This window comes from Dermatophagoides pteronyssinus, unplaced genomic scaffold (assembly GCF_027571235.1).
Source record: "Dermatophagoides pteronyssinus isolate colony J.1.1.1.1 unplaced genomic scaffold, Derpt_VIB-CSIC_2022.12 sq0007, whole genome shotgun sequence".
In the NCBI taxonomy this organism is placed as follows: domain Eukaryota; kingdom Metazoa; phylum Arthropoda; class Arachnida; order Sarcoptiformes; family Pyroglyphidae; genus Dermatophagoides; species Dermatophagoides pteronyssinus.
In genome coordinates, this window is record NW_027461531.1 from 928,207 (window position 1) to 955,048 (window position 26,842).

A 26,842-nucleotide genomic window follows, 5' to 3' on the forward strand; every position below is an offset into this window, starting at 1 on the left:
AAAACAAAATATACCGAAATATTGTTTTTTTGTTGAAAACAGAAATATTGTTTGATTGAATGAAAGTGCAAAAAAAAATAAATAAGATTTCTTCCCGAAGAAAACATTGATCATGAAGTGAAGTGAAAGAAAAAATTCGTGATTGATTTTTTTCCACCATCAACAATGTTCGGCGATTTTTTCATATTTTATTTATTTGCTATAAAATCGAAAATCAGTTAATCAGGAACAGAAAAAAATATAAACCATACAGCCAATCCATCATAAAAATAGTGCATTTGGAATATAAGAAAATTTCAATCATTATCATCATCACGTTCAAATTACCAAGATGGATATCAATGAATTTATTGAAAAAAATAAAACAAAAAACTGAAAATATCTTCATGTCGTATGTTGTTTTGAATGGATCATCAAAGATTGATTCGGATATATCGAGAGTGAGAAAGTAAATAAAAAACAATTTTTTCGTTGTTGTTGTTGTTGAACATCAAACCAATTCATTTCACATTCAGCATCATCATCATCATATTCATGATGGATGAATGTAAAATGAATAAGTACGAACAAATATTTTCAAATAAAAAACAAATAACTGAATTTCTGGATACACGATGATGATGACAGCATCGATAATTGTTAGTTCACGATTTTTATTATAACTAAGCTTTGTTTTAGTTGTTTTCTTTTTGATTCAATACCTTTTTTGATTCATTCATTTATAAACATCTTGATAGCATTTGATACACAAATGATTTTTGAATTTGTTTATAGGATTTGTTTTTCTTCTCAAAATTTGATATAAGGACAATGAATTAGTCTTTCAATCATCTTTTTTTTCCTTGGATTGGCGATGATGATGATGATGATCGAATAAGAGAAAATAAATGATACAATGCAATTGTCTTTATATATATGGGGAATGGTGTAAATGAAATTGAATCAAAGAAAATTGTAATTTATTACTTTGAACAAAAAGAAATAAATCAGGAACATGTGGATTGTGTATGTGTGTGTGTGTATGTATACAAATTGTAATCTTATCATCTTTTTTTTTGTTTTGAATGGAAATTAGAGAAAAATGAAACCCACAATAGATGATAGTGTTATGGCCAATGGCCATCATTCGATGATTAATCTTTTTACCGCAAAGCTGTTGTTTCGTCATTGTGTTTGTTCCGGATATTTTTTTGTTTAGATAGAACACACACACGGATTTTCTATGATGACAATAAAAGAATGTAGTTTTGAAACAAATTTTTCATTTTTCGCCTGCTGATTATGACGCCAATCGGTCCTTTTTTCATTTTTTGTTTGAAATTGATGATTTTGAATCCTTTAATCATTTGAGAAAGATTTATTCAATAAAACAAATTGAAAAATTGTTAAATCAACAACAAGCTACGATCATTGATGATTGTTGTTTTTTAAATTCCATTGTTTTTGGCCTTAATCAATTGTTTGGCCCGATTTTGAATGAAAGAAAAATTCGAATGAAATTATTATTGTTTCATTGTTTTGGTTAATATTTCCTTATCTATAGCGCCATCCATTGAGGTATTTCTAAATCATATTCACCATTGATTGCTAAGATCTCTGTGCATACGTTACAAGTTTTGCTGTGCCTTATTTATATCGTCATGTATCGCATGTGATCTAATTCATTTGTAAATCTTTACATTTTTTTGAGATTTCTAATTTTTCTCATTATTGACAAGAATGTTTTCCCTACAAACACAATTGAATCTTGTTACGAAACGAACTGTTTTACAATCGGTGCGTTATCATCTTAAAAATAAACGAAAAGAACCATTCCGTAAGCCAATTTGGCAACCGATGGCTCCATCCAAATTATATCGTATTCGAAAGAAAGAAGAATTGTCTGAACAAGAAAAACAACAGCGCGAACATCTTGATTATACTTATAAAGTAACTATGGAATCAATCAAACAATTTTTGCATCGAGAATTCTATCTTCCAACTGTCGATTCTGAACAAGGTGGATCGAGCGAATTCGTTCACGAAGAAGAAGAATTGGAAAAGGCCATGATTGAAAATGATCGTGAAAATCAGAGAATAGCAGCGATGCGTGATGAACGATTAAAATTATTTCAACAAGAATTGGATGCTAAATTGGTGGCTATGAAAATTCAAAAAGAAGAAGAAAATCGTCAAATTGGGGAACAATTTGACCAAATAGTTCGTCAAGAAATTGAGCGATCAAAGACGTATATAACTCGTGAAAATATTGATGCCAAGATTGAAGAAGCTCTCACGCATCAAACTAATTATGACTATGCGATCGATGTAAATGGTAGAATCATGTTTGATGGATCACTACATCCATATGCATTACGACCTAAAGCTGTACCTGAAACCAGTAGCCAAACTGAAGAATATCAGTCATTTGAACCAAACAAACCCGTTTATTTGAAAGCGAAAAAAATTTTTTAATTAATTCTTAAAAACTAGAAATTAATAATCAAATAATGTAAAAAATAGTTTTTTCTTGAAAAAAAAATTAAATTTGTCTTTAAAAATCACGTAACATTCTTTATGAGCGGATTCGTATACCATATCGTTTGAAAACCGCGTTGATTTCGTTTCGGAATTCTAAATATTTTCAGTTTATTTGATTTCTTTTAATTTGCGTTTTGATTCCGATGGCAACCAAATTGAACTTTGTTTCCTGTGTTGCCTGGGTCAGGCAAGGTGTTGCCAAAGAAATACCTGATCGAATTCAACTGACACAGGAAGAAATTCGATCAAAAATCGAAAGCGATCGACAAAAATTTAAAGAATTGAAAAGGTGATGATGATTATTTATGTTTTCTTTCATTTAATGATTTTATTTTCTTATTACAGTTCCAATCAGAATGAGCATATGGAGACAGATGAATCTTCATCACAAGTTGATCGAAATGATGAAGATCGTCAAATAATTGATCGCTATAATCTGGACGATTATGATGATGATGACAATGATGATGATTTCTTTGTACCGGATGATACGGCTGCTGATACATATCTAAATCGTGAACAAAATTATTCGGATGTAAGTTTGCTGTTTAAAAAACAATTGTTTTAAATTATTTCTTTTTTAGGACGAAGAAGAAAAAGACGATTTTCGGATTAAGCCAACGGATAACCTTTTACTAGCTGGCCATGTTGAAGAAGATAGTGTTTCACTTGAAATTAAAGTTTATAACAAAGAAGATGGTGTCTATGTGCATCATGAAATTTATCTTGCTGCTTATCCATTGTGTTTTCAGTGGCTTAATTTTGAAATGGAAAATGATAAAAGAAATTTGGTTGCCGTTGGCGATATGAACAATGATATTAATATCTGGAATCTTGATGTCGTCGATATTCTTGATCCGGTTGCCGTGTTGAGTGGACATAAGAAATCCGTACTCGATTTATCTTGGTCGGAAAAGGCTTCTAATATATTGGCATCAGTATCGGCCGATAAAAAATGTTTACTTTGGGATTTGAAACAACAAGCCGTTATACAGACATTTGATCAGTTTAAATCACGAGTTCAATCGGTATCTTTTCATCCACTTGAAACAAACATTCTATTGACTGGCGATGCTAAAGGTCATGCAAAGCTTTTGAACTATCAATCACTATCGATAAAAGATTGGAAGGTTTGTCAAAATGAAATAGAAAAGGTTGCCTGGAATCCACAAGAACCATACATGTTTCTATGTGCTACATCTGAAGGCTGGCTATATGGATTCGATTGTAGAAATGATAATTCTCCTCTATTTGGAATCAAAGCTCACGATGAAATGATTTCGGGAATGGAATTTAGTTCGGCAAATAATGGCTGTTTGATGACTACTTCGGCTGATCAAAACGTCAAAATATGGTCTGTTTCATCGAAGGAAGTGAAATCTATTCAAACAATTCAGCCAAATGTCGGAATCATTTTATCGATGTCTGCCAATCCTGACCATTCTAACATATTTGCCATATCTGGAGATAATGTTGGAGAAAACATCAAAATTCTTAATCTTGACACTTATCCTGCAGTAAAAAGACAATTCAATCTTTGCTGATTGCTTTTAAATTGTGATTCATTAAATTTAATAAAAATTATTTTTTCGAATGTAAATAATTTTAATGTTCCTGTTTCACGCAATAGATGTCACCGCATGTTCTACCATTGATCATTTAATTTAACATTCGAATCCTTTTTTTTCTGTTTAATTTTATACGGAAGATTATGAGGAAAAAAAATTCGACACACCTACCAAAGATCTAAATTCATATCTATAGATAAACTCCTGTATTCATTGCATGGATATAATTTCAAAAGTCTATGAGGAAAAAACGCAACAAAAAATTAACTAAACTTTAATGATCCATATCAACGATTAATGGGTCTAGAAATTGTAACTTCGTTGATCATAATGAAAATGAGTTTTATTTTTTTATTTGGTTTGTTTCTACTTTTGATGTCCATGGATGCTCAAATCCATGACTGAGCAAATACATGCCGAATTCAATTGTCTGTATTCAGATTTTGATGAAAAAAGAAATATTTTTGTTTGAACAGATTCTACGTATGAACACATTATATATAAAGATCAGATCCTATCATTAAAGATGCTTTATTTACTTATTTTTGTTGTTGTTGTTGCTTATTCAATCGATGTCGATTTCATTTTTTTCACCAAAGTTGCTTGCATTTTAGAATCTGAATATTATACAAAAAAAAACTTTAAGATTATTTTTCCTTAAATTCATCTTCATCATCATCATCATCCAGAGAATTGCCTTTGCCATTTTTTTTTGTTTCTTCTTTCTTTGACTTTTTCTCATTTGTCGGTTGTTTTTCAAAAAAAATACCCAGAAAACTACGACTTACTGACGACTGATCGCCTAGAATTTTGGGCGATTCTTTCTCGTTCAATTTTTGTTTTTTCGGCCTGCATGCTTTGGTTTCATCATCATCATCATCATCTTCTATGTCTAATATGTTTTTACCCACACACAGTACACTCTAATCTACAATTTAGTGCCACTTAATAATAGGCTTTGTCATCTCTAGTTTTTTTTCGGGTCTCTTTTGGAGTTTTTCTGATTTTTTCTTTTCGCTTGGCATTTGTATCGTAAAAGTGTGTAGAAACAAATATTGAAAGAAAGAAAAACTATCTAAGCTATCTTATTCTACGGTAGACGACGATTTTATTTTTTATTTTTATTTTTCATTTTTTTCATTTTTATTTTTTTTTACTTTGACTTTCGTTCAATGAATTCTATAGAGGGGTGGTTTCATCATCATCATTATTATTCTTTTTTGGTATAAGATCATTTTTTTTCTTATTTCTTTTTCATCATCATCATCATCAATCGATCGATCGTTCGCTAGAGACACATAATATAAGTTTTGATATACTTGATCTTAAGATGTTTGTTTTGAAAAAAATTGCATGAAATTCTGTCCCATTTAAAATAACAATATTTGGATGCTTTGGTGTATGTGTGTGGAAGTGTGAAAAAGGTCTTGTTTTTTGATTTTAAATTCCATTATCAACTCTTTTTTTTTTGTTGACTTTTTACAGTAGCATCGATAATCAAACAGCAGCTGGTGACAACAATTGTCCATTTTTTTCCGAATTTTTTTCTGTTTTTGTATTTTTGAATATCCAAAATGACCTTATGATCGGTCGAAATATTTTCCTTGTTACATTGTGCTGGGTATATCATCCTCATCATTGCCATCATCAAATCTATGGGTTTTTTTTCATTTCATTTCATTTCATTTTACATTTTATGGAGCACATTTCATACAATTTACATTACATACATAGCTAGATTGAGAGTATTAAAGTTTGTTTCATCTCACATATATATGAATAGTCGAATACATGTCCAAGTTAATTATATGTTTGACTTCCACAATATATATCCGTAAAAAATGTGTATGTTTTTGTGTGTATGTGTGTGTTATGACATGCAAGCAGATTTTTATTTTTTCAATCTCCAATTTCTTCTCTGTATAAAAAAAAATATAAAATTTTTTTCCTATTTCGATCCTTCCACATGGTATCCCTTGTTCTCTCTAGCGATATGATATGATGATGATGATGATTCGGTCTCCATTTTTTTTCACTGTATTTTTTTCATATGTCATCATCATCATCATTCTTTTTCAATGAATTTTGAAGACAGATTTTTTTTATATACCTATCTCTATGTGTGACTGTGTTTTTGAATTTGTAGGATAGTATAGCATTTTATTAATATTCAAAAAAAAGGAAATTGATATTCCATTTTTGTTGTTGTTGCGTGTCATATGCATCATTGTTGAAATTAATTTTTTTTGTTCTTTGAATATTTTTTTTTCATCAATTTTCGAATGTCATTGATTTTTTTTGATATTGTTTTTTTTTGGTTGTTGAAAAAATTAACAATCATAATCAATGATAAATGAATTCATCTAAACCAGAAAAAAATAGAGGCAGATTTTTGTTTTGTTTTGTTTTCCTGTGTTGTTCATACTGATAATTATCATTATTATGATGATCGAAGGGTTCAATTTTTTTTTGGTTGATGACCAAATAATACATACATAGGAAAAGGCTTATAAAACTAAAAAAGGTCAGCTGTCGGTCATCGAATGCCGCCATAGCCATCATAATTTTCATATATAAATAGTCATGGCTATGATTACCGGTGTCGGTTCCAGAAAGCAAAAAATCAATGGATCAATCGTCATCGTCTATCGAGAAAATATATAATCACATAGTCTGTATGTTACTTCAATATATGTTTATTCAGTCGATAATGAAAAAAAATGGTAATTTTAACTTGCGCCATAGACCAGATTCGAACATTTTTTGTTGTTGTTGTAAATTTTCGGGCACGTGTTTTTGACCTTTCTTTCTTTTACGTTCGTGTGTTATGATGATGATGGTCATCATCATCATTAGAAGTAATAATACAATTTGGTATAAATTGCTCTACTTCAAAATGAATGATCATTGGAGTTATGGTATTTTATTTAAGTAAAAGTCAATAACAAACCGATTGACTGACAGACAGTCAATAAGCAATGTTAAGAGCAAATGGCGCCTTTGCTATTCAGCATTCATCCATCATCAGTCCTAAATGATTACCGATTATGAATTCAAAATGGACAAACTATAGTCAAAAAAAAAGATAGAGTTTATATTAAAACGTTTATAATGTAAGATTGGGTAAAGAAAAAAAAAGAAGAATATTATTTCCATGTTTTCTGGTGATTTTTGTTATTTTCTCGCCATGGCATCAATTTATTTATCCATAGAATGGCAACAAGCAAACAGAAGAAGAAGATGAAAAAAAATAACGTGGACAACCATAGGATATAATTATAATGTTTGCAACAACCAAAATCAGCAACTTGCTCAAATTTTTTTTTTGATCTGCTTTCTATCTTTCAAACACATACAAAGTTCATACAAGTATGAAATAGATAAATAAAATGTACATTCGCATTTTTTGAATCATGATTTCTATTTTTTTCTGGTTTTTTTTCATTCTTTCATTTGATTTTATTTATTTTTGAAATTCTTCAACTTGTAGCGAAATTTCAAAAACAAAAACAAGATTTTTTTTTAAATTTTTAATTTAATTTGCATTGATTTGCTCTATAAATTGATGACATTGGCCTTCATCATTTTTTCACATCAAATTATTTTGCCCTATACAGAAAAAAATGATGATGATGATGATGATGAAAAGAAAACCTATAAAAATTTTGACCAATACGGGAAAAAAAGTGACACTATTGAACGAAATTTTATTTGGTGGATGGTAGAAAAAAATAGAAAGATAGAGAAAGAGGCCACTTGATCAGCTATAGCAAAAGATTGATCGTGTCTTAAAACATTGCAATAATAAAGTATGTGTGTGTGTGGCTTGGTGATTGAAAAAAAAAGTTTTCCATTTTTTGTTTTTCATTTCACGATGTTGAATGCAATGCTGATGATGATGTGATTCACTTACATACACACGCATAACATCTATCGATCCACATAGTTTCGTTTATTGAACCGAAATTAATGACCAATTCATATTAATATATTTCTTTTTTATATTTGACATCTGTGTTCTATCTATAGAAATGACCAGAACGAAAAATTTCATCGAAAGCATCTCCATTTTATATGTGTATGCAAGTAGCTGACCAGCTATATACACAGATAGACATCTGGACAATGAAGATGAATTAGATTTTAAATTTTTTTTTACTTCGTTATAGAAGACAACAATTCATTCATAGTTTGTGTACATTAGGTTATCTAATATAGAATAGTATAAAATATATGGATAAACATTGATGATGGATTTTTATGTAAGATGATCAAATTTTTTATTTTTCAAAAAAATTGATTGATAAATCTATATTATACACATTTTTCATACAATTTCTTCGAATTGATTGATTTGATCAATTCTAGCACTAAGGATAAAATTACTTAAAACGAAAAAAAAATCCAAATCGTAATCAGTTTTGTTGTTGTGTAGGACGATGTGATCAATAAGGCAATTTCCCTCTCTTTCATTCTCTTCTCATTGTATACAACATCAATCAAATAGGTGATTTCGATTAAGCGATTTTCATTTTTTTTTCTGTTTCCAAATTCAATGATGATCTAACTTCATCAATGATGATTGCGGCGTCATGGCGCCATTTGTTTCAATACTTATACAGACATTATGTTGTTGATGATGGAAAATTTTGCTCAAAATAAATGGAATAAAATTAGAAATAAAAAATAAATAAGAAGAAAATGAATTAATGTTAAATTTTCGTGCCAAACCAGAATGAATTTGAAATGAGTTTCATACTTCATCGAAGATCACATGATAATGGTGATGATCATCATCATTATTCAATGATTGTTGTTTTTTTAATATGAAATTTTTTGAAGCAAATGAACACAAATCTATATTTGTTTTTGTTTTTGTTTTGTTTCCTCAAAACAAGAGACATATTTTTTTCTACTAATAGCCAAGTTCATTGTTAATAATGATGATAACTATGGGTGTGTTGCCGATATCATCACAAAAAATTAATCATAGTTGTTTTCTCTCACTCTCTCTTTCTCTTTCCTTTGCCATTTCCAATTATCGAAACAGAATTCTACCATTCAAATCAATATCGATGGATCAACTTTCGTTTTTCACTTCTAATCATTTTAATGTTCGTTTTTTTTTGTTGATTTGTTAACCTTCCTAATATTTTATTATTGTAATAGATTCTGATCATGAGAAAGTTACTTAATCCTATAGGATGTAGTGTTCTATTTAAAATACAATTAATTCAGTTACAAATAAAAAAAATACTAGTTACATTTGGAATGATGATGATGATCATCATCATCATGAAAAAAACCAGCAACTCGATTCATAATACTAAAAAAAATATGAATTCATTTACAAATCCAATTATACATGCTCGTGTTGGCACGTATATGCTTGATTTTTTGAAGTATTCAAAAAAAATTATTATATTTGGTTTAACTTGAACAATACATATGACTCGATTTATCGGTCGAATGAGTGATGATGGGTGCTTTTTTTTCCCTTCAGATCACCATCAACTCAGTTCATATTTTTTTGTTGTTGAATATATTTTATGTAACCAGAAAAAAAGGAACAAAATGGGCTGAAATGTTTTTTTTTATTTCGAAAAAAGTGTCAGTGGTTGTTATATGCGATGTGTATGTGTGTGTGTCACGTTATAATATTCCAAAAAAAAAAATTCTGTAAGCAATAGATTTTTGTTTCAAATTTCGTTGAGAATGATACATGAGTGAATAACTGAAATGGGGGAAAAGAAAAATATCCATTCTACATATATGTTACGCCCACACACACACACATTTATATAAGAGATAGGAATGAAAATGACATACACGCTTTTCTTTTTTTTGAATCGTTGTTTCAGGATCAGTGTCGTGTTGCGTATATATTTTTTGTTTTGTTTTCTATTAACTAGAATCAGCATGTTGTTCAATGATGATCCTCATAAGGATGATAATCTATTTGGCTATCATTAGATGTATTGACTTTAGATTCTGATTCAGAGGTTGTTTTTTTTTGGTCGTCATGATTGTTCATATCAGAAAAAATGGGCTGTTTTATCCTTCATCATTGTTGATCATCATCAGCCTAAAAAAATTGACATTTCCACAAAAGTTTGATCATTCATAGAATCATTTATAACATGTCATTTGATCAGAAAAATTTTCGATTAACATCTTCTAATTCAAAAATCTCATACAAATTTTTTTCCCATAATCAGAATATGATGAAAACCCATTTGTTTAACTTTACCTTTTTTTTAATTTAACAATGTTTTAATTTTGTTTGCTTGGTTTGGAATGAATTGGAAACAATGTTTATTTTCTCCATTTTCTAAAAGTTTTCCATTTTGTAATTTGTCTTTAAAAAATTTTTTAAAGCGAAAATTTCTTTTTAAAACACAGAAAAAAATATAATAATAATATCCACAACGACAAACATAGGAACAAATTAAATCTTTGGTGTTTTGTTTCAGGTCCGAATAAGTCATTAATAATAATTGTAGGTCTATTTTGAGTATATATGTTTATTATGATTGTAAATGTAAGCGATCATATATATTATATATGGATACAAAACAACTACTAAATATTTTTTTTTCTTGTTTAACTCATCATATGAAACGATTTAACCAAACATGAAAATTGAATTAACAACAACAACAATTTTTATACATTTTGTATGTCATTTATTTCATTTATTGTTTCTATGTAAAACCATAATGATAATGATAATGATGATGATGATGATCATCGCATAGTCTAAATCGACTGCACAATTTCTTTTTGTACAAATTCATTCTGTATTAAGTGGACAAATACGAACGAACAGAACAAAAAAAAATGTATGCATGAATGAATGAATCAATCAAATGTTTCCAACTATATTTTCTGTATAAAGTCATTTTTTCTCGATGATTTGCATATTTCTTTTTCATTTTTTCGTTTTTCTTTGATCTGGTTTTTCTATCTAGACAATTTTTTTTATTATTTGAATAAAAATACAAATGGGTACTCCAATGTGCATTGCATATATAATCATTGCTATTAAATTCTGATTCGTTTTCCAGAACAAAAAGAAAAACTAAATATTTTATCTATTACATTTTAGGTTATAAGAAATGCGACAACAACAACAACAACAAAAATTATCACACTAATATTACGATGACAATAATATCTGCATAGTATCTGTAATTTTAAACGATATAGGGTTTTATTTTTCATCAAAATAATGCCTTTTTCAAATATTTTTGAACATATTTTATGGAAAACAGATAATTTTTGCCATAATGATGGCGCCAATCAATTTTGATCTTTTTTTCTCAAACGGAATTCCGAAAATTATTTTTAAAAAAAAATTTATAACATCTTTTTATTCGATTTTTTGTTAAAGTCTTATTATTGACGGTATTTTATGATATTAAAAGAAAAAAAAATATTCAATACTTTATATGGCCAGGTAGCAAATTACATCAAAAAATAAAACACCGGCACTCTTTTTTACACTATTCAGATTCGTGCCAAAAACAAATTATGATTGTTTTTTTTTACATGGACATCATCCATATAATGATGATAAACTCATAGATATGTATTGATTCTATTGAATTTTTGTTTTTTTCTATTCGAATGTCGATAGTCAACATGTCTGATTTGAATTATCTGAATTTGATGGGTCTATTGTCTGCATGTGCGGCAATGATGATAAAACACGCATCTTCTTTGTTTGAATCCGAAACCAAAAAAAGAGAGAGACGGTAAAGCACAGGTTTACAAGCTAAATTTTTTTTAAATGTTGTTGTTCAAAGCTTGACATATCAAATAATTAACTTTAATAAGAATCGATTCCCGCTTTCGGATGAAAAATTAGCAATCAATTATATAACATTGATATCATCTATTATTGAGCCAAAAAAAGAAAAAATAATAATTTGGATTCTTTAATGGCGCCATTATTGGATCAAATTAGATGAAAGGTTCAATTGTTATGTCTGATGCATAATATTTTATTAATAAAACACAACAACAACAACAAAAAATTGGTTGATAATAATAGAGATGTAGGATATGTATGTGTGTGTGTGTATAGAAAGAGCGAGCGACAATTTTATACTTGTGTAATTGGTTTATTCAATGAATCTCAATTGGTATCCATTAAAACCAATTATAATATTTGATACCAATTATTATACACAAGCTGTTGTTATATATTATCTACACACTATACATTTTCCGGCACTTTGAAAGTGATTTTGTTTTGTTTTTTTTTCTTTCATACTTGGTGAGGGTTCATATTGTCCATGTTTTTTTTTTAGTTTGGAAGATTAATTTTTTGTTGTTGTTGGATGGAATCATAAAGCTATATAGTTTTTTTTGTCAGTGTTTCAAATTTGAAAGGAGAAAAAAAATCTTTATTAATATCATTTTGGAATTAGTATTCTGGACCATTAGTATTACTTATATCATTTACAGAATATATAAATAAATGGATAGACAATGATAGAATAGAATATTATTTTAATTAAAAAGTCATTATGATTTTTTCCAATGTGCAACTAACAACAACAACAACAAAAATTGGAAAAAAATTCATGATCGTGCGGCGACAAATTCCGGAATTCCGAGTTTTCATTCATTCATTCATTCATGTTATTGTTGTTGTAATAAAACAACATTCGAGTCGTCATGGTTTGTCAATAACATTGTTTTTTTTTGTTCTCATCTTTTTCATAGCCATGACGGTTTTTTCTTCAGCGTGATTGTTTTTTTTCTGTTGTTGACTGAATGATGATCGATAATAATCAAAAAAAAATCACAAAAATGATGCTGATAATCGCTTGAATAAAACGGTGAAACAACAACAAAAAAGATGAATGGAAAATAATGACGCCCACACTTGGACATGATCAAAACAAAACAAATTTTTTTTTTTTTTGATCAATTTTCAGTGATCAAAGAGATTTCACGAACTCTGAACCGAAAAAAAGCCTACACTTACACGGAAAATGATTGTGTCCGCAAATGATGCGTAGGATGGATATATAAAAAAATGATTGAACAAAAGTAAAATAGAAAAAAAATCGACCAAAATAGAAAAAATATCGACAATTTCGTTCAAATTTTTTTTGGCTGTCTAATCAATCGACGAGGACCAGTTTGTCACGATGTTTTCGTAGCCGATAACAACAACAACAAAATTGAATGTAATTTTTCCATGATGTTCATAGTCTTATTTGTTAGACTTCTAAATAATACGCGGACATGGTCAAGATTTGTGCTGCTCTTTAATCATCAAATGATGTATGTATTTAATTCGTTTATTCGTCAAATTATCGTCGTCAGATAATTGCCTAAAATTATCTCAAACAAACAGCATCGCACATACAACAACAGCAACAAAATTTACCGCTGATGATGATGCTCAAAATATTTGAAGAATATACAGAAGAAAAAAGATCAATTCATTGATTTAAAAGAGAAAAAAGTTTTTTCTTTTCATTTACAATACTGCCTGTCACGTGTCACAATAATAATGAAAAAAAAGACATGGACATCAAAAAAAATGCATTTAATTCCTATTGCACCTTGATAGTTTTGGCCTGTTCAAAATAATTCAAAAAATAGCCTTTTTGAAATTTTCTAAATACACATTTTTTTTGGATGAAAATAGTATTTCTTCATAAGATGTTTGTGTGTGTGTGAATCCATGATTGGTCACACTTTCATTTTGTATTTCGCTTTTTTTTGTTGATAATCATTCTATTGTTATTGCTGCTGCTGCTGCTATTCTTTTAATTCAGAAAAAATTTTGTTTATACCAGTTATTTTCATGTCACCGGATTTTGTTGGATTCATCAAATGAATGTTTTAAGTATTTTCTTTCCATCCTCTTCTTTCTTCATTCCTTTACTCAAACACAACACATCATCATCATCATCAATTAGGATGCCATTTATTTTTTTTTGAATTCACTTTCTTTCTATTTCTCCATATATAACATCCATCCAATTCAATCATGACAAATTTGAATTCAATTTTGAATGTCGGATGTTTCACACAAAATCGTAGTTGATGAAAACAATGATGACGACGACGATGATGATGATGGGCATGAACAAAAAATATCAAAAACAATTCATTCAACAAGGAAAATAGACTTCATCCATTCGGTTTATATTTGTTTATGTTTGTGTTGTGATTTTGGAGTAGAAAAAAAACCATAATGTTTTATGACATGTCAGTTGTGTTCCATTTTGAACAAGAAAAAAATCGACATCCGTTTTATGTACCAATTTTATTTTTAGAGGATTCCTTTTCGCTGTTGATTTTTTTCTTTTGCCTTGACGTCCATGATGATGATGATGATGATGGTGATGATGATGACGATGGAGGATGTCTTCTTATCCATGTTTACCTCGAATAAAAAACTGAGGAAAAAAATCCTTTTCTCCTTCGTTCGGTTGTTGGTTTGAATTTTTTTCTTTTTTTTGCTTGTTCGATCCAACCAACCATGACTTGGTCTATTCGTTCTTGTTTGTTTGTTTGTTTGTCTTTAGGTTCGCTTGAGAAATCGTGCGAAATCTTTTTTTCTTTCTTATGATTTTTTTTCTTTATTTCTTTTATACTTATTTTTCCTTCGATTCAATCCAAAATTCAATGAAAAAATATATTTCGTGCTTCTGGACATAAAATAAAATCAACTGCTAACAGCTAATCAAATCAGTTGATCATCGTAAAGTTTGTTTAAGTTGGATTCTTTGTTTGTTTTTTTTTGTTTCACTCTCAACAAGATATTTTTCTATTCACCTGGATTGTAAAGAGAATTTTGTGCGTGTTTGAAAATCTTTGTTTTTGTTTCAAGGATTTTATATCCTCAAACAAAAGATCCTTTCTTTGAAAATGAAATCCTATTGATTCAAATCAATAAATTTTGTTTTTGGGCGCTATAAAATCCGATTTCTATCTTATTCACAAATGTCGCTCAATTTTGATGTCCGATACAACAAAATAAAAAAACAAATCGAAATGTAATAATTATTTCTTCAACAAAAAAATGTATAAATCAATAAAGTTGATCAATAATAATTGAAATTTTCAATCAATCAATCAATCAATCGATTCTTTTGAATCTGGAACTGTAGTAAGAGAAAAAATCATGAATTTCTTCATAGATTTTGTCAATATTTTTACTTATTTCTTTTTAAATACAATTTTTCAGCAAATACAAAAAAAAGAAAACACATCAAACATTGCGTAAATAAAATAAATGAAAAGAAATGAAGCAAAAGAAAAAAAAATTTGAAAAAAACCTATTTATTTTCTGTGGCCCTTAAACCGTTTACCCATATATATTTTATATATATAGAAAAACGATCAAATAAGAGCTCTGATATATGCATATTTGAAATTAAATCAAATCAAATCAATTAATCAATAATGAAAATGATAATTATCGTACAGCGGAGAGAAAAAAAATGGAATGATTGAATTAAGCAAAGAAAGAAATTATAATGATGATGGTGATGTATTTCCGGAATTTCTTCGAGAAAAAAGAAATCCGAATAGATTCGGAATATTTGTAATCAATTGATGATTTATATGATATGATTAATAATGATTAAAAATGAAAATAATAATGATGATGATGAGAATCAAACTTGCTATACAAATGGATGTGTGTGTGTGTTTGTTTTTTTCGAGAAATGGAAACATATGTGTTTGCAATGAATATGACAATTATATATATTTTAATGTTATGTTTCTTTTTTGAATCCTAATTATTGATTGAATTCCATATTTGTTAGTTTTGTTTTTAAATTGTTGATATTTTCTTCTTGTTTTTTTTGCATTGATCATCAACAATTTCTAATATTACGTTAATAATTGTTGATTAATTGATTGATCATGTCCATGATGATACCAAGAATATTGTGGTATATAACTATTTGCCATTGATGTTTTGGCTGGATTCATATCCCATGAGGTAATCGGTGGACTCATTGCCGATGGTGGACTAATTGTACTCGATAATGATGATGATAAATTTGTCGATCCTAATGATCCGGGTCCGTTACCGGGTTGTTGTGATTGTTGAGATGGACCACCACCGGGCGTCGATAACATTGATTGTGGTGGACCAACACTTGATGGTGAATTTGAATCAGGAGTTTCTGGTGGTGTTTGTGGTGTGGTTGCTTGAGGTGGATGACCTAGACTTGAACCGGAACCTGCTGAACCATTTGTTGTTGTGGGTGGAGGAACACCACCGACACCTGGCTGTGATGATTTGAGCATTTTCTTATATTTACTACGACGATTTTGGAACCATATTTTCACCTGAAAAAATCAACAAAAAAATAAAAAAGAAAAGTTAATCAATAAATTGTATCATCATTATAATCATTATTGAAAGGTTTATCATATATAAATCTGAATATTTGTATCTGATGAATGTCTACCTGTTTTCATTCATATGACAAAAAAAAACAATGATTGTGACCGGATTTTAAACAGGAATATCAAACTGAATGACTGACTGACTGACATACTGATTGAATAACTAGAAAAGGGAAGAGGAGGAAAAAATCATTTTTGAAGAAAAATAAGACTGACTGACTTTATGTGAACTGATTTTGTTTCCCCTTTTGTTTTTGTTTTGTTTTGTTTTCCAATCTGAAGGTATTCTTTTTGGACATTGCCAAATCGGCAAATGTGCCAAGTGATCCGTATCCACCAATGTATGTATGAATAGTCAAAATCATTTCCCATCATCAAAGCAAACAAACAAACAAACAAACAAAATAAAATAAATGAATGAATGAATGAACATCAAGTGAGAGAAAAGAAAAAAACCCAAACTCTTGTTTCGCGTGTTTTGTTGTTGTTGTTGTTGTTTATTGTATTTGTCTATACACTTTATATGATTTTGATTCTTTTATTTCAAAAATTTTATTTGCATAAAATTTTATTTTGTTTTCATAATAAATGAAAAAAGAAGGGGAAGAAAAAACAAGCCACAAACATCTTGTGTGAAGTGAAAATGATTGCGTGCTCAATGTATTCATTCATTCATTTATTGATTCACATTTCATCATGGAAAAAAATCAAAGATATTTTGATTAATTAACTGATTGATAGATATAAAGACAATTGATGAATTATGAGTGATGAGGAAGTAAATTTTTTTCTCATTGGAACACCCAGGTTATTGATCACACAATGGAAAAAAAATAAATGTGTTATGCAGTGAATAAAATTTCCAAATGTAAACTTAAGACAAAATTTTTTCCTGATAAACCAAAATTATCACAAACAAATAATACATTCATTAAGTGAGGTCTTTCCAACCAAAAGTAAAACCTAATTCATCAATCAATTCATTAAAATGATGATGATAATGAATCTTTGTCGGCTTTATTCATTAAGAAAGAATATACACACAAACATAAACATACTTTTCAAACTCTTTTAGATTTTGTGGTTCAAACATTTTGCTTTGTTTTATTTCGGAATAATTATCTCATACTGTGAGCTTTATGAATGAAAAATTCTATTTTGTCTGTCATTTACTTTTCTATTGGTTTAATTTTAGAGTTTTTTGTTTTTCTTCAATGTCTACATGGTCATCATCAAATAGTATTCTTTTTTCGTTTTGTTTGTCGGTCTTATTTGTGTTTGAAATAAAAAGCAATTCATTTCGATAATGAATACACAATGGGTTAAATTAAATTTTAAATAAAATAGAGAAAATAAAAAACGAAAGTAAAATTCATTGTAGTTTTAGAATGAAAAATAAAAAGTTCATTTCAATCATTCAGATTGTGTTATTCGGAAAACAATGGATCAACCATCCTCATCCTAACAAAAAAAAACTTTTTCATCAAAGATGCGATGATGCTTAGAGCAGAAACACAACAACAACAACAACTTTGGAACAAAACTTCAAAATTTTAAACAAATATTTCTTTCTTCTCGCACACTTTCTCCAATCTCAAAACGATGTGGCTTTTTTCGCCTGTAGAAATTCTTCGATTTTCATTTTTTTCAGTTTCCAAACAAACAAATAAAATGTTCATTTGAAAACAATGGTCTATGTTGTTTGTGTGAGTGTTGTTGTTGTTTTTTTTGGCTGGCTGAAAACATTAACATTCAAATAACAAATATTGAAATGGCCAAGGTAAACTGGTGGCTGACTGGCTTCGACTATGGTGAAGAATTGTTGATGATTGGCGATCCAATCATTATTATCATCAGCACCTCTATTGCCAATGTTTAAAATAGTTTTTGTTTTGGAATGAAACATTTTTTGTTATAAGATCAACAGTCTCATCTAAAAATGATATAAAAAGAATTTTTTCCCTCTCTGATGAATAATAATAAAAAAATGATGCTGATGATCATCAACATCAAGCATTGCCGATGGCTGATGCAAGAAATTCAACGCATCAATGATGATGATGAGAGCAATGGATACACATGTGTGTGTGTAATATATTTCTCAACTACCCATACCATCATAGTTTTAATAATGTTTGTTGTTGTCTTTTTTTTTGGTTTTGGTTTTTGGTTTGGTTGGATAGTTTGCATCCATACATACATTGTAGATGAAAACCCACACCTTAATTCGAGGTCGAAAATAAATGATTCTCTCTCTCTTTCTTTCTTTCTTTGAATTTGGATAGTATGTTGTTTGTTATAAACATATAAAGCAAAATCGATGTACATGATGAAAAACAACAACAGCATCATTTTTATTTATTAAATCGATGATAAACAAAAAAAAATTTTGTTTCGATTTTCATTCGATGATGATGATGATGATCACATTTTATCATATTCTCTTATTTGAAAATCTCTAAATTCTAAATAGTGAAAGCGAAATGACTAATGATCGTCCTAATGAGTGTAAAACTTTCTGTTGTTGTTGTTGTTGTTAATGCCCCACAGAATGATAATGCTGGGGGACATAATATAAATGAAACACCTACAACTAGATTTTTTTTATTTTCCATTTTTTAAAAGAAATTTTAATTTATGCAAAATATTGAAAAATATATTTTTGTTGAATAATAATTTGTTGTTGTTGTTTTTTTCTTTGTGTGAAAAAAAACTAGATCAAAGATTTATTGATTTAGGATTATATTTGATGATGATGATGATGATGTTTAATGCTGAGGAAATCAGGAGTTTAAAGGTATGTCATGTGATGATCATTAGATCAATGGGAAAAGTTTTTTCCTTCTTGCCTGATGATCATTATCATCATCATCATCATCATCGATGAATACAAAAAAGAAAAAATAGATTTTCTTTACGCGTGACGAATAGAATATTCCCTCAAAAAAAAACTTTCTTTTACGAACGAAACGAAATAACAAATTCTCCCAGTTGATAAAGAAATGCAAAAAAAGAATTTGCATTTCGAAAGTGACCTGAAATTGCACGCAATATTCTATCCAGAAATAATAATAATAATAGAATTGATCAAGTGTGTGACGAACAAAATATGCAAAGAATCTTGAACAACAACAACAACAACAACAAGATCAAACGATCAACAACAGAAGCAAATATTTTGTACACGATAATGATGATAATAATGACGTTGATAATACCTTTTTTTTTGTATTACCATTTTGCTATGGGAATTTACATCTGGAACCGATTGATTGTTGTCTACAAATATTTTCTAGGCTGACAAAATTTTGTATATTATTCAGTTGTCATGTTTTTTTGCATGTCTGATTTTGTTTTTGTTTTATTTTTTTTCCGAATTGATCGTCATTGTCATTCAAATTGTTTCAATCATTATTGATTTCATTCATGTATTCTGAAATAATAGAATCGAATCGAAATGAAAATGAAAAAATTCGAATCCAACAATGTTTCGATAGTTTCCAGAAGCCAACAACCAACAAAAAAAAACAACAAGAAAACTTTTGCAAATTATAATTACTGGTTATAATTATTCATTATGTTTCTTGTTGTTTTTTTCTTTGCAAAATAGTTTTGAATTTTTTATCAAGTGTATTTGAAGTTCCTTCTTTTTTGACTATGCTTGTAACTATGTCACAAATATACCAGTAGACAGATGAAAAAGGAAATATAAATGTTTGAGGAAAAATATGTTTTTATAGGAAAAGAAAAAATCAGTCAAGTTTTGTTGTCAATATTTCTTTTTTTTACTGTTGTTGTTTCACATGGATATTGTATGTTGATGTGATGTTTTTTTTTGTAACGAGGAAAATTTAGCGGAAAAAAATGATAAATCAGTAATTTCCCTTCCAGTAGCATAAATTTGGTTCATGGAAAATAGGATTTTTTTTTGATTCACTTATAAATCAATTTGATAATTAAACAGAATTACTATGATGATGATAATTAATAATGATGGCTATAGCGAAATAATTTTCCAAATTTAAACCATTAACATCATCAAGTACGAAAGCAAAAAAAAACAAAACAAACATTTGCATTTATAATTTTTTTTCCTATTCAAAAAATGAGGATTTTTTCAAAAAAATTCTCATCATCTATCTATCTATCTACCGATCTGATGGATAGAATTAAGTAAGTAGTTAACAAAGTCTTTGTAGCACCTTGAATTTATCCAAATTTTTTTTTGTTGTCTATATTTTTTTCCAAAATGGTCATTTGTAATCTCTATATGTTAGTGTGTGACAAAAAAAAACAATGTCTATGAAGATTATCATTATAATGATGAGGACGTTGTCGTGGTTCTTTTTTTTCAGAGAGAGAACACCATGTTCACATATGCAAATCGATTTACGGTTGCATGGTTTCTTCTCGGTTGTTTTTTTTGTTGAAAATATCTTTTGAATCTCCGGTGATAGACAACAGTGATAATTAACAAAAAAAAATGACTTCTGTGTTTTTTTTCCTGAATAAATCAATGTGAATGAAAGAAAGCGAAAAATTCACACGAATCAACTAAATTGATTAAAATTTTTTTAAGCTCTAAATAATAAAATGTCTAATGACATTGACTTTCAATTCTGTAGTCTTCTTTTTTCCAAAATACTTTCTCTTGATGAATTTAGTTTTTTTTCGTTATTATTGTCAGACAGCAGTAAATCAGCAGGATGACCCAGACAAGACCCTACTGTGACTTGGTGTCATCATCATCATAATCGATGATGAGGATCGAAACAATGAGTGAAAGTGTCACCAATAAAATGTGTCAAGAAAAACAAAAATCACTCAATCATTTTGTGTAAAATGAAACACATTTATGATATATCAAGTCTGTCACTTTTTGTGTTAGCTGTTGAATTTATTTCGCTCGTACAAATCAATTTACCACCTAATGGAATCATCTATTGACAAGTGTAAATCAATATTTGTTTGATGAATGTCAATCAAAAAATAAGATTTTTTGTTTGTTTACATTATAATAGTCAAAATATTTGTTTGTCTCAGAATTTAGGAATTTTTTGGTTTTTGTTTGCATTCCTTATTTTGCATTCAACACATACCTGCGTTTGTGTTAAACCTAACGAAGCTGCCAATTCAGCACGTTCAGGTAAGGCCAGATATTGTGTCCTTTGAAATCGTCTATTCAGCTGTTGTAACTGTAAACTTGAATATATTGTACGTGGTTTTCGCATCTTTTTTCCTTTTCCATTTACACGTATCGTCGTACCGGTTGTTGGTTCAGGATCAAGACCACCTCCACCGCCACCACTACCGTTGTTATTATTATTATTTTTTGAATTATTATTATTAGCTATATAAAATATAAAAGAGAAAAAATGAATTAATTTTGTGAATTTAATTTCTTGTCTAGAATCAAATGATGATTATAAATGTATATGTCAACATCGAATCATTAATTTATGGATGAATATTGAATAATATTTTCAATCAAGTCCAATGACTTTTCTCTCCCAATGAATTGGCTATTTGATTTTTTTTTGTATTAACCACTCTGATCTAATCAAACATCTATCATCCATAAAATCCAAAAAAAAAACCAACATGAATGAATTTTCATCATCTTTTTTCTTAAATGATAAAATAAATAAAAAGACTTTTATCATCAAAATCATTGGCAAAATCCTGAATTGTATGTATTCTTGCCAATGTCAGTGAAAATAAAACGAAACGAAACAAAACAAAACAGATAGAAAAAATTCGAAATCTAACAGCAAACATATAATTAACTGTCATTTAATCTTCGATGTTATTCAATGAACATTTTTTCTATGTCTCTCTCTTTAAATGAATTTCGATGAATGATGATGATGGCAAATAAAAGTAAACTAAGCCAAATGTTCATTCAAATTTCATTTCATTTCTATCCATCTGTCCAATTCGATGTCCAATTCTAACATCTTGAAATAAAAATAGAAAACAATAACAGCTATTGATTTGAGTTATGGTAGCTTGCTGGTCATCATCATCATCAAACATGCAATGTGATGGCATCAATCAAAATTCGGGTGAAAGAAATCAACATCAAACAACAAAAAACAGAAAAAGGTAAAGTTTTGACACTTTAAGATTTTGATGATGATGATGATCATCATCATCATCATGCATAAAAATAGAGTGGCAAAAAACAAAACAAAAAACTATAACCATAATCAACCGAGAAACGAAAAAAAACAATGGAAATATTTATTTGAAAGATAAAACAATGAACATCAAAAGCAAAACAATCAAGTCACCATTCAATAACATTGAATGGTGATGAGTTGATATGGTCAAATCATCAAAACATAAACAAAAATCAATGAAAACACAACAAGCATTGGTTTTGTTTTGTTTTACTGTCTCGTCGAAACGCCTTGCCTTTGTATTTGGCCAAAAACAAAATATATTTGCATAACGTCAAATATAATGGTAAAATAATATTGTTTTTTAGATTTTTTTTTAATTTTTTTTAGTTTGCTGCATTTGGTGGTCGATCAATGACGATGATGAACAGCTAGGCGGATGAATATTGATATGATGTGTATAGGTGGATTTTGTATTTTTATTTTCATTCTTTTTCTATCCTGTAATTCGATATAGAAACACTTTACATACACAGACAGAGACCTTGACACACCATTGATTTAGGCTATGGTTATTATGATTTGATGACGACAACAACAACGACAACGTATCGAATTGCAAATGGCAAATTTCAGAATTTTCTTTCATTCATTCTTTCTTTTTCAGCCATTTTTTCAATTTTTGCTATAATTTTCTGTATTGATTTGATGTTAAAAACTTTTAATGTTGCTGATGATAATGATTTTGTTAATAATTTTTTTCAGAAGAATTTCAAGAAAAAAATCGTCATCATTGGCCAAAGCCAGATTCTAATAATTCTAATTTCTTCAAATTCTATTATTCTTTACATTCGTTTCAATCATATTTCAATTATATTATAAGCTTTATAACTTAAAACAGTTCAACCAATGATAATATTTCACAGATTTGGACAGATTTTCTTTTACAAAAATAATTCAACCAAATCATATTGCTTCCATTTAATAAAACGAATATTCATACATTCAACATAACATATAACATAATATATACATTTGATTTTGTTACAATATTTTGATGATGCTATTAAAACGTAATACGATGAAATGTTCTTGTTCTTTTTTATGAATAAAAATAGATATTTTTTTTGAAAATTTTGTTCATATTTTATGACATCATCATAATTATTATTAAGACAAAACGACAGTTTTCATTTATAAATACATATTGTGATATAACATTTTAAAGAAAACAAGAGGCTTTTGTTTCCACTCCGAAAAAAATATCCAAATAAATAAAATACATGATTATTCAACTTGGTTTGTATTTGTCATTTCCTTATCTTATATATTTAAACATTATTTTTTTTGAGTTTATGTGTATTTGTGTGTGCTCATTCGCTTGAGAAAAATGTATTTGAAATGGATAGACATAAATATTATAAAAACCATTGCAAGATGAATGAATGGATAGATAGATAGACTCCTTTATGACGATAAAATTTTCAACTTCCTAATCGTCGATTTCATATATATCTTTCAAACCTAAAATAACGAGAGAAGCTACTTTGCGTCAATGACAACACACCATAGATGATGATGATGATGGAGTCAAGCAAGTCCAACAACAACAACAAAAAACTGATAGAAAAATTCACATTTCGTTTGTTTTTTGCTTGGCTGAATTTGTTTTTTTTCTCTCTTTCTTTTTCCCTTTACATTCGTAAGAAATATTGGTTTTTTTATCTCATATATCTTGTGAATTTGAATTTCTTTTCTTTTCATTTTGAATTGTTTGTTTTTTTTTATATTTGCTAAAAATGCTGGGAGTCAAATTTAGTAAAGCAAATCAGCAAACAGACAATATCATTTTATCATATCAAGCATGACATTGGTCCAAAAAAGAATGATTTTGTTGTTGTTCGTAATTGCATGAAGATGATAATCATTAATTTATATTGGTATGAATGATTTAAGACAATAGATCAATCAAATGAATTGAATCCAATAAATTAAAACGAAATCATACAAAAAAAACAAAACAAAACAAATAAATAGATATTGAAATTCCCACCAACAGGTGGTGAAGTTGAAAGATCAAAAGTAAGAAATCGATACAAAGTTAATAAATTGGATAACAAGCTAAATTCAAATTCTAAATGTGTTCCTCGTATGTTGTTTTTTTTTTTTGAATGAAATACGACTTACATGAATCATGTTTTGAATCTCGTGATTGTGGCGAATGTGGTTGACATGATGATGGTATACAGGAGGTTAATGATGTTGTCGTTGTTGATGATGTTGCTGATGATGGCTGTAATGATGGTGGTGGTGGTATTGATGCGGATGCATATGGTGAACCAAGATATGGATGAGATGCGGCTGAATGTGAAAAACTATTATGTAATGGTGAATGTGAATTCATCGATACTGCTGCAGCTGCAGCTGCAAATGGATATGCACCAGCCAATGATGAGGATGTCCGGTTCTGTTGTAAACCAACTCCCCCACCACCAATGCCAAAACCATCATGTGTTTGATGATTATTAACCGATGATCCACCATATGTTGAACGAAATGTTGAATATGGCGATTGATGATGTGGATGATGTTGATGATGATGATGATGATGGTGTTGCGACATGGCTGATAAACCAGCCGCTGCCGCCTGTTGTTGTATATCCATGAAAGCCGATTGTGATGGCTTTAAATCTTGATGATCCAAGATGTCCACTGTACCCGACATTGGGTACGTGGAAAAATTATCCGTTAGGTTCAGCGTGGTGAAATTTGTTCCAGTTCCTTGTTGTAATAAAATAATTTTTTCTTTTTTCTTGCCTTTTTACGGCTTGTTTATAAACGATGCTGAATTTTCGATTGAATCGATATTCTTAATATTGATTCTTGCTAATTCTAATGATGTTTAATTTATTAATCAAGACACACACAAACATCAAACATAAACACGAAAGAAACACGTGGTCATTGAAAAAAAGAAAATATGTTGTAGATGGTGGTTAAAATTATAGTAATAAAATATACAATTAACAATCAATTACTGATTTTAATGATAATGATGATGATCACTTAAATGATAATTATTTAGAATTCATTCATAAAAAATAGGAACAACATTACCAACACCGAATCACATTACACTTAATTACACAAAACAGTGGACACAATTTCGATGATGATAATGATGATCAATGAGATGACATATATAATATGTATTAATTCACACAATATTTCACAAGATGTTTTTATTCATTTATAATAATTTAGTAATATCGATAATCATAGATTTTTTTTTACAATTGCAATATGAATATATTATTAAATTATTATTATCATCATCAATATTTTTATCCGTCAAAAATAAAATCAAATAAAATTATATAGTCCGCACTCAAATTGATTATAATAATGATAAACCATTGAAGAATATGGAATACATACAGTTGTAATTATCATGTGTGTGTGTGAGTGATTGCGATTTGAAATTATTTTGCTGTATTATGAAGATGAGATATAATCATCATTCATTCATTACATGTGATAAACTTCTATATAAAATTGTCGTTCAACATAATGATGATAATTGTGATGAAATTGACGGAATCGTTTGATTTTATCAATTATTGTTCTAATCATTATGATTATGTTTGATTTGTTTGTTAACAATAACAATGTTAATTTGAATTTGAATCAAATATATTGTCTTTTTTTTTGCTTGATAATGAATTTTCATCAATTTAATCTTGATTTGAATTATTGAAAACAGATTTGTTGGTTCAGCATTTGTTTATGATTGATTTGGAACACACACACACACACGTTCGAACACTATCATTAAATGAATTATAATTTTTATTTTATTTTGTTGCCGCAAACTTTTTGAATGATCTGAGATTTTTTTCTCATCATCTTCTATACCAAAATAAACGATGTTGAAACTAAAGAAGAAAAAAAATTGACGCACACTCGAATTGATCAAAATATACACTGAATACATTGATTGTATAGCATTTGAGATCCTCGGAAAAACAACGAAATACAACAAAAAAAACTTGAAAATCTTGCTTGAAAATAGCTAAAACTCTCTCTTCATTCAGTCCTTTTTGAATATGTATGAATGATATTGTATGTTGGCCAAGCTCCACCTTTATCGACAATATCCTACAGCTTTATTGGTCTGTTGAGCATGAAAAAACCACCCATTTGATGATGACGACACAGAAACAAAAAACAGCAAAT

The 26,842-nt window shown here is 28.7% G+C and overlaps 3 protein-coding genes across 3 annotated transcripts; 2 read left to right on the plus strand and 1 right to left on the minus strand.

Moving 5' to 3' along the window:
- The first annotated feature begins 1,617 nt into the window (after nucleotides 1-1,617).
- On the plus strand, nucleotides 1,618-2,543 carry mRpS26 (mitochondrial ribosomal protein S26). The gene has a single exon (XM_027350273.2). The coding sequence runs from the start codon at nucleotides 1,720-1,722 to the stop codon at nucleotides 2,452-2,454; it is 735 nt and encodes a 244-aa protein (XP_027206074.1). The 5' UTR covers nucleotides 1,618-1,719; the 3' UTR covers nucleotides 2,455-2,543.
- Nucleotides 2,544-2,573: 30 nt separating this feature from the next.
- Nucleotides 2,574-4,123, plus strand: LOC113799588 (periodic tryptophan protein 1 homolog). The gene is made up of 3 exons (XM_027350251.2): nucleotides 2,574-2,809; nucleotides 2,866-3,055; nucleotides 3,105-4,123. Exons 1-3 carry the CDS (start codon nucleotides 2,664-2,666, stop codon nucleotides 4,062-4,064), a joined length of 1,296 nt encoding a protein of 431 aa, XP_027206052.2. The 5' UTR covers nucleotides 2,574-2,663; the 3' UTR covers nucleotides 4,065-4,123.
- An 11,799-nt stretch (nucleotides 4,124-15,922) lies between these two features.
- On the minus strand, nucleotides 15,923-26,585 carry LOC113799594 (uncharacterized). Its single transcript, XM_027350257.2, has 3 exons — nucleotides 24,794-26,585; nucleotides 21,584-21,834; nucleotides 15,923-16,424 (listed from the first exon to the last, which is right to left on the minus strand). The coding sequence occupies exons 1-3, from the start codon at nucleotides 25,329-25,331 to the stop codon at nucleotides 15,960-15,962; spliced, it is 1,254 nt and encodes a 417-aa protein (XP_027206058.1). The 5' UTR covers nucleotides 25,332-26,585; the 3' UTR covers nucleotides 15,923-15,959.
- Nucleotides 26,586-26,842: the final 257 nt, after the last annotated feature.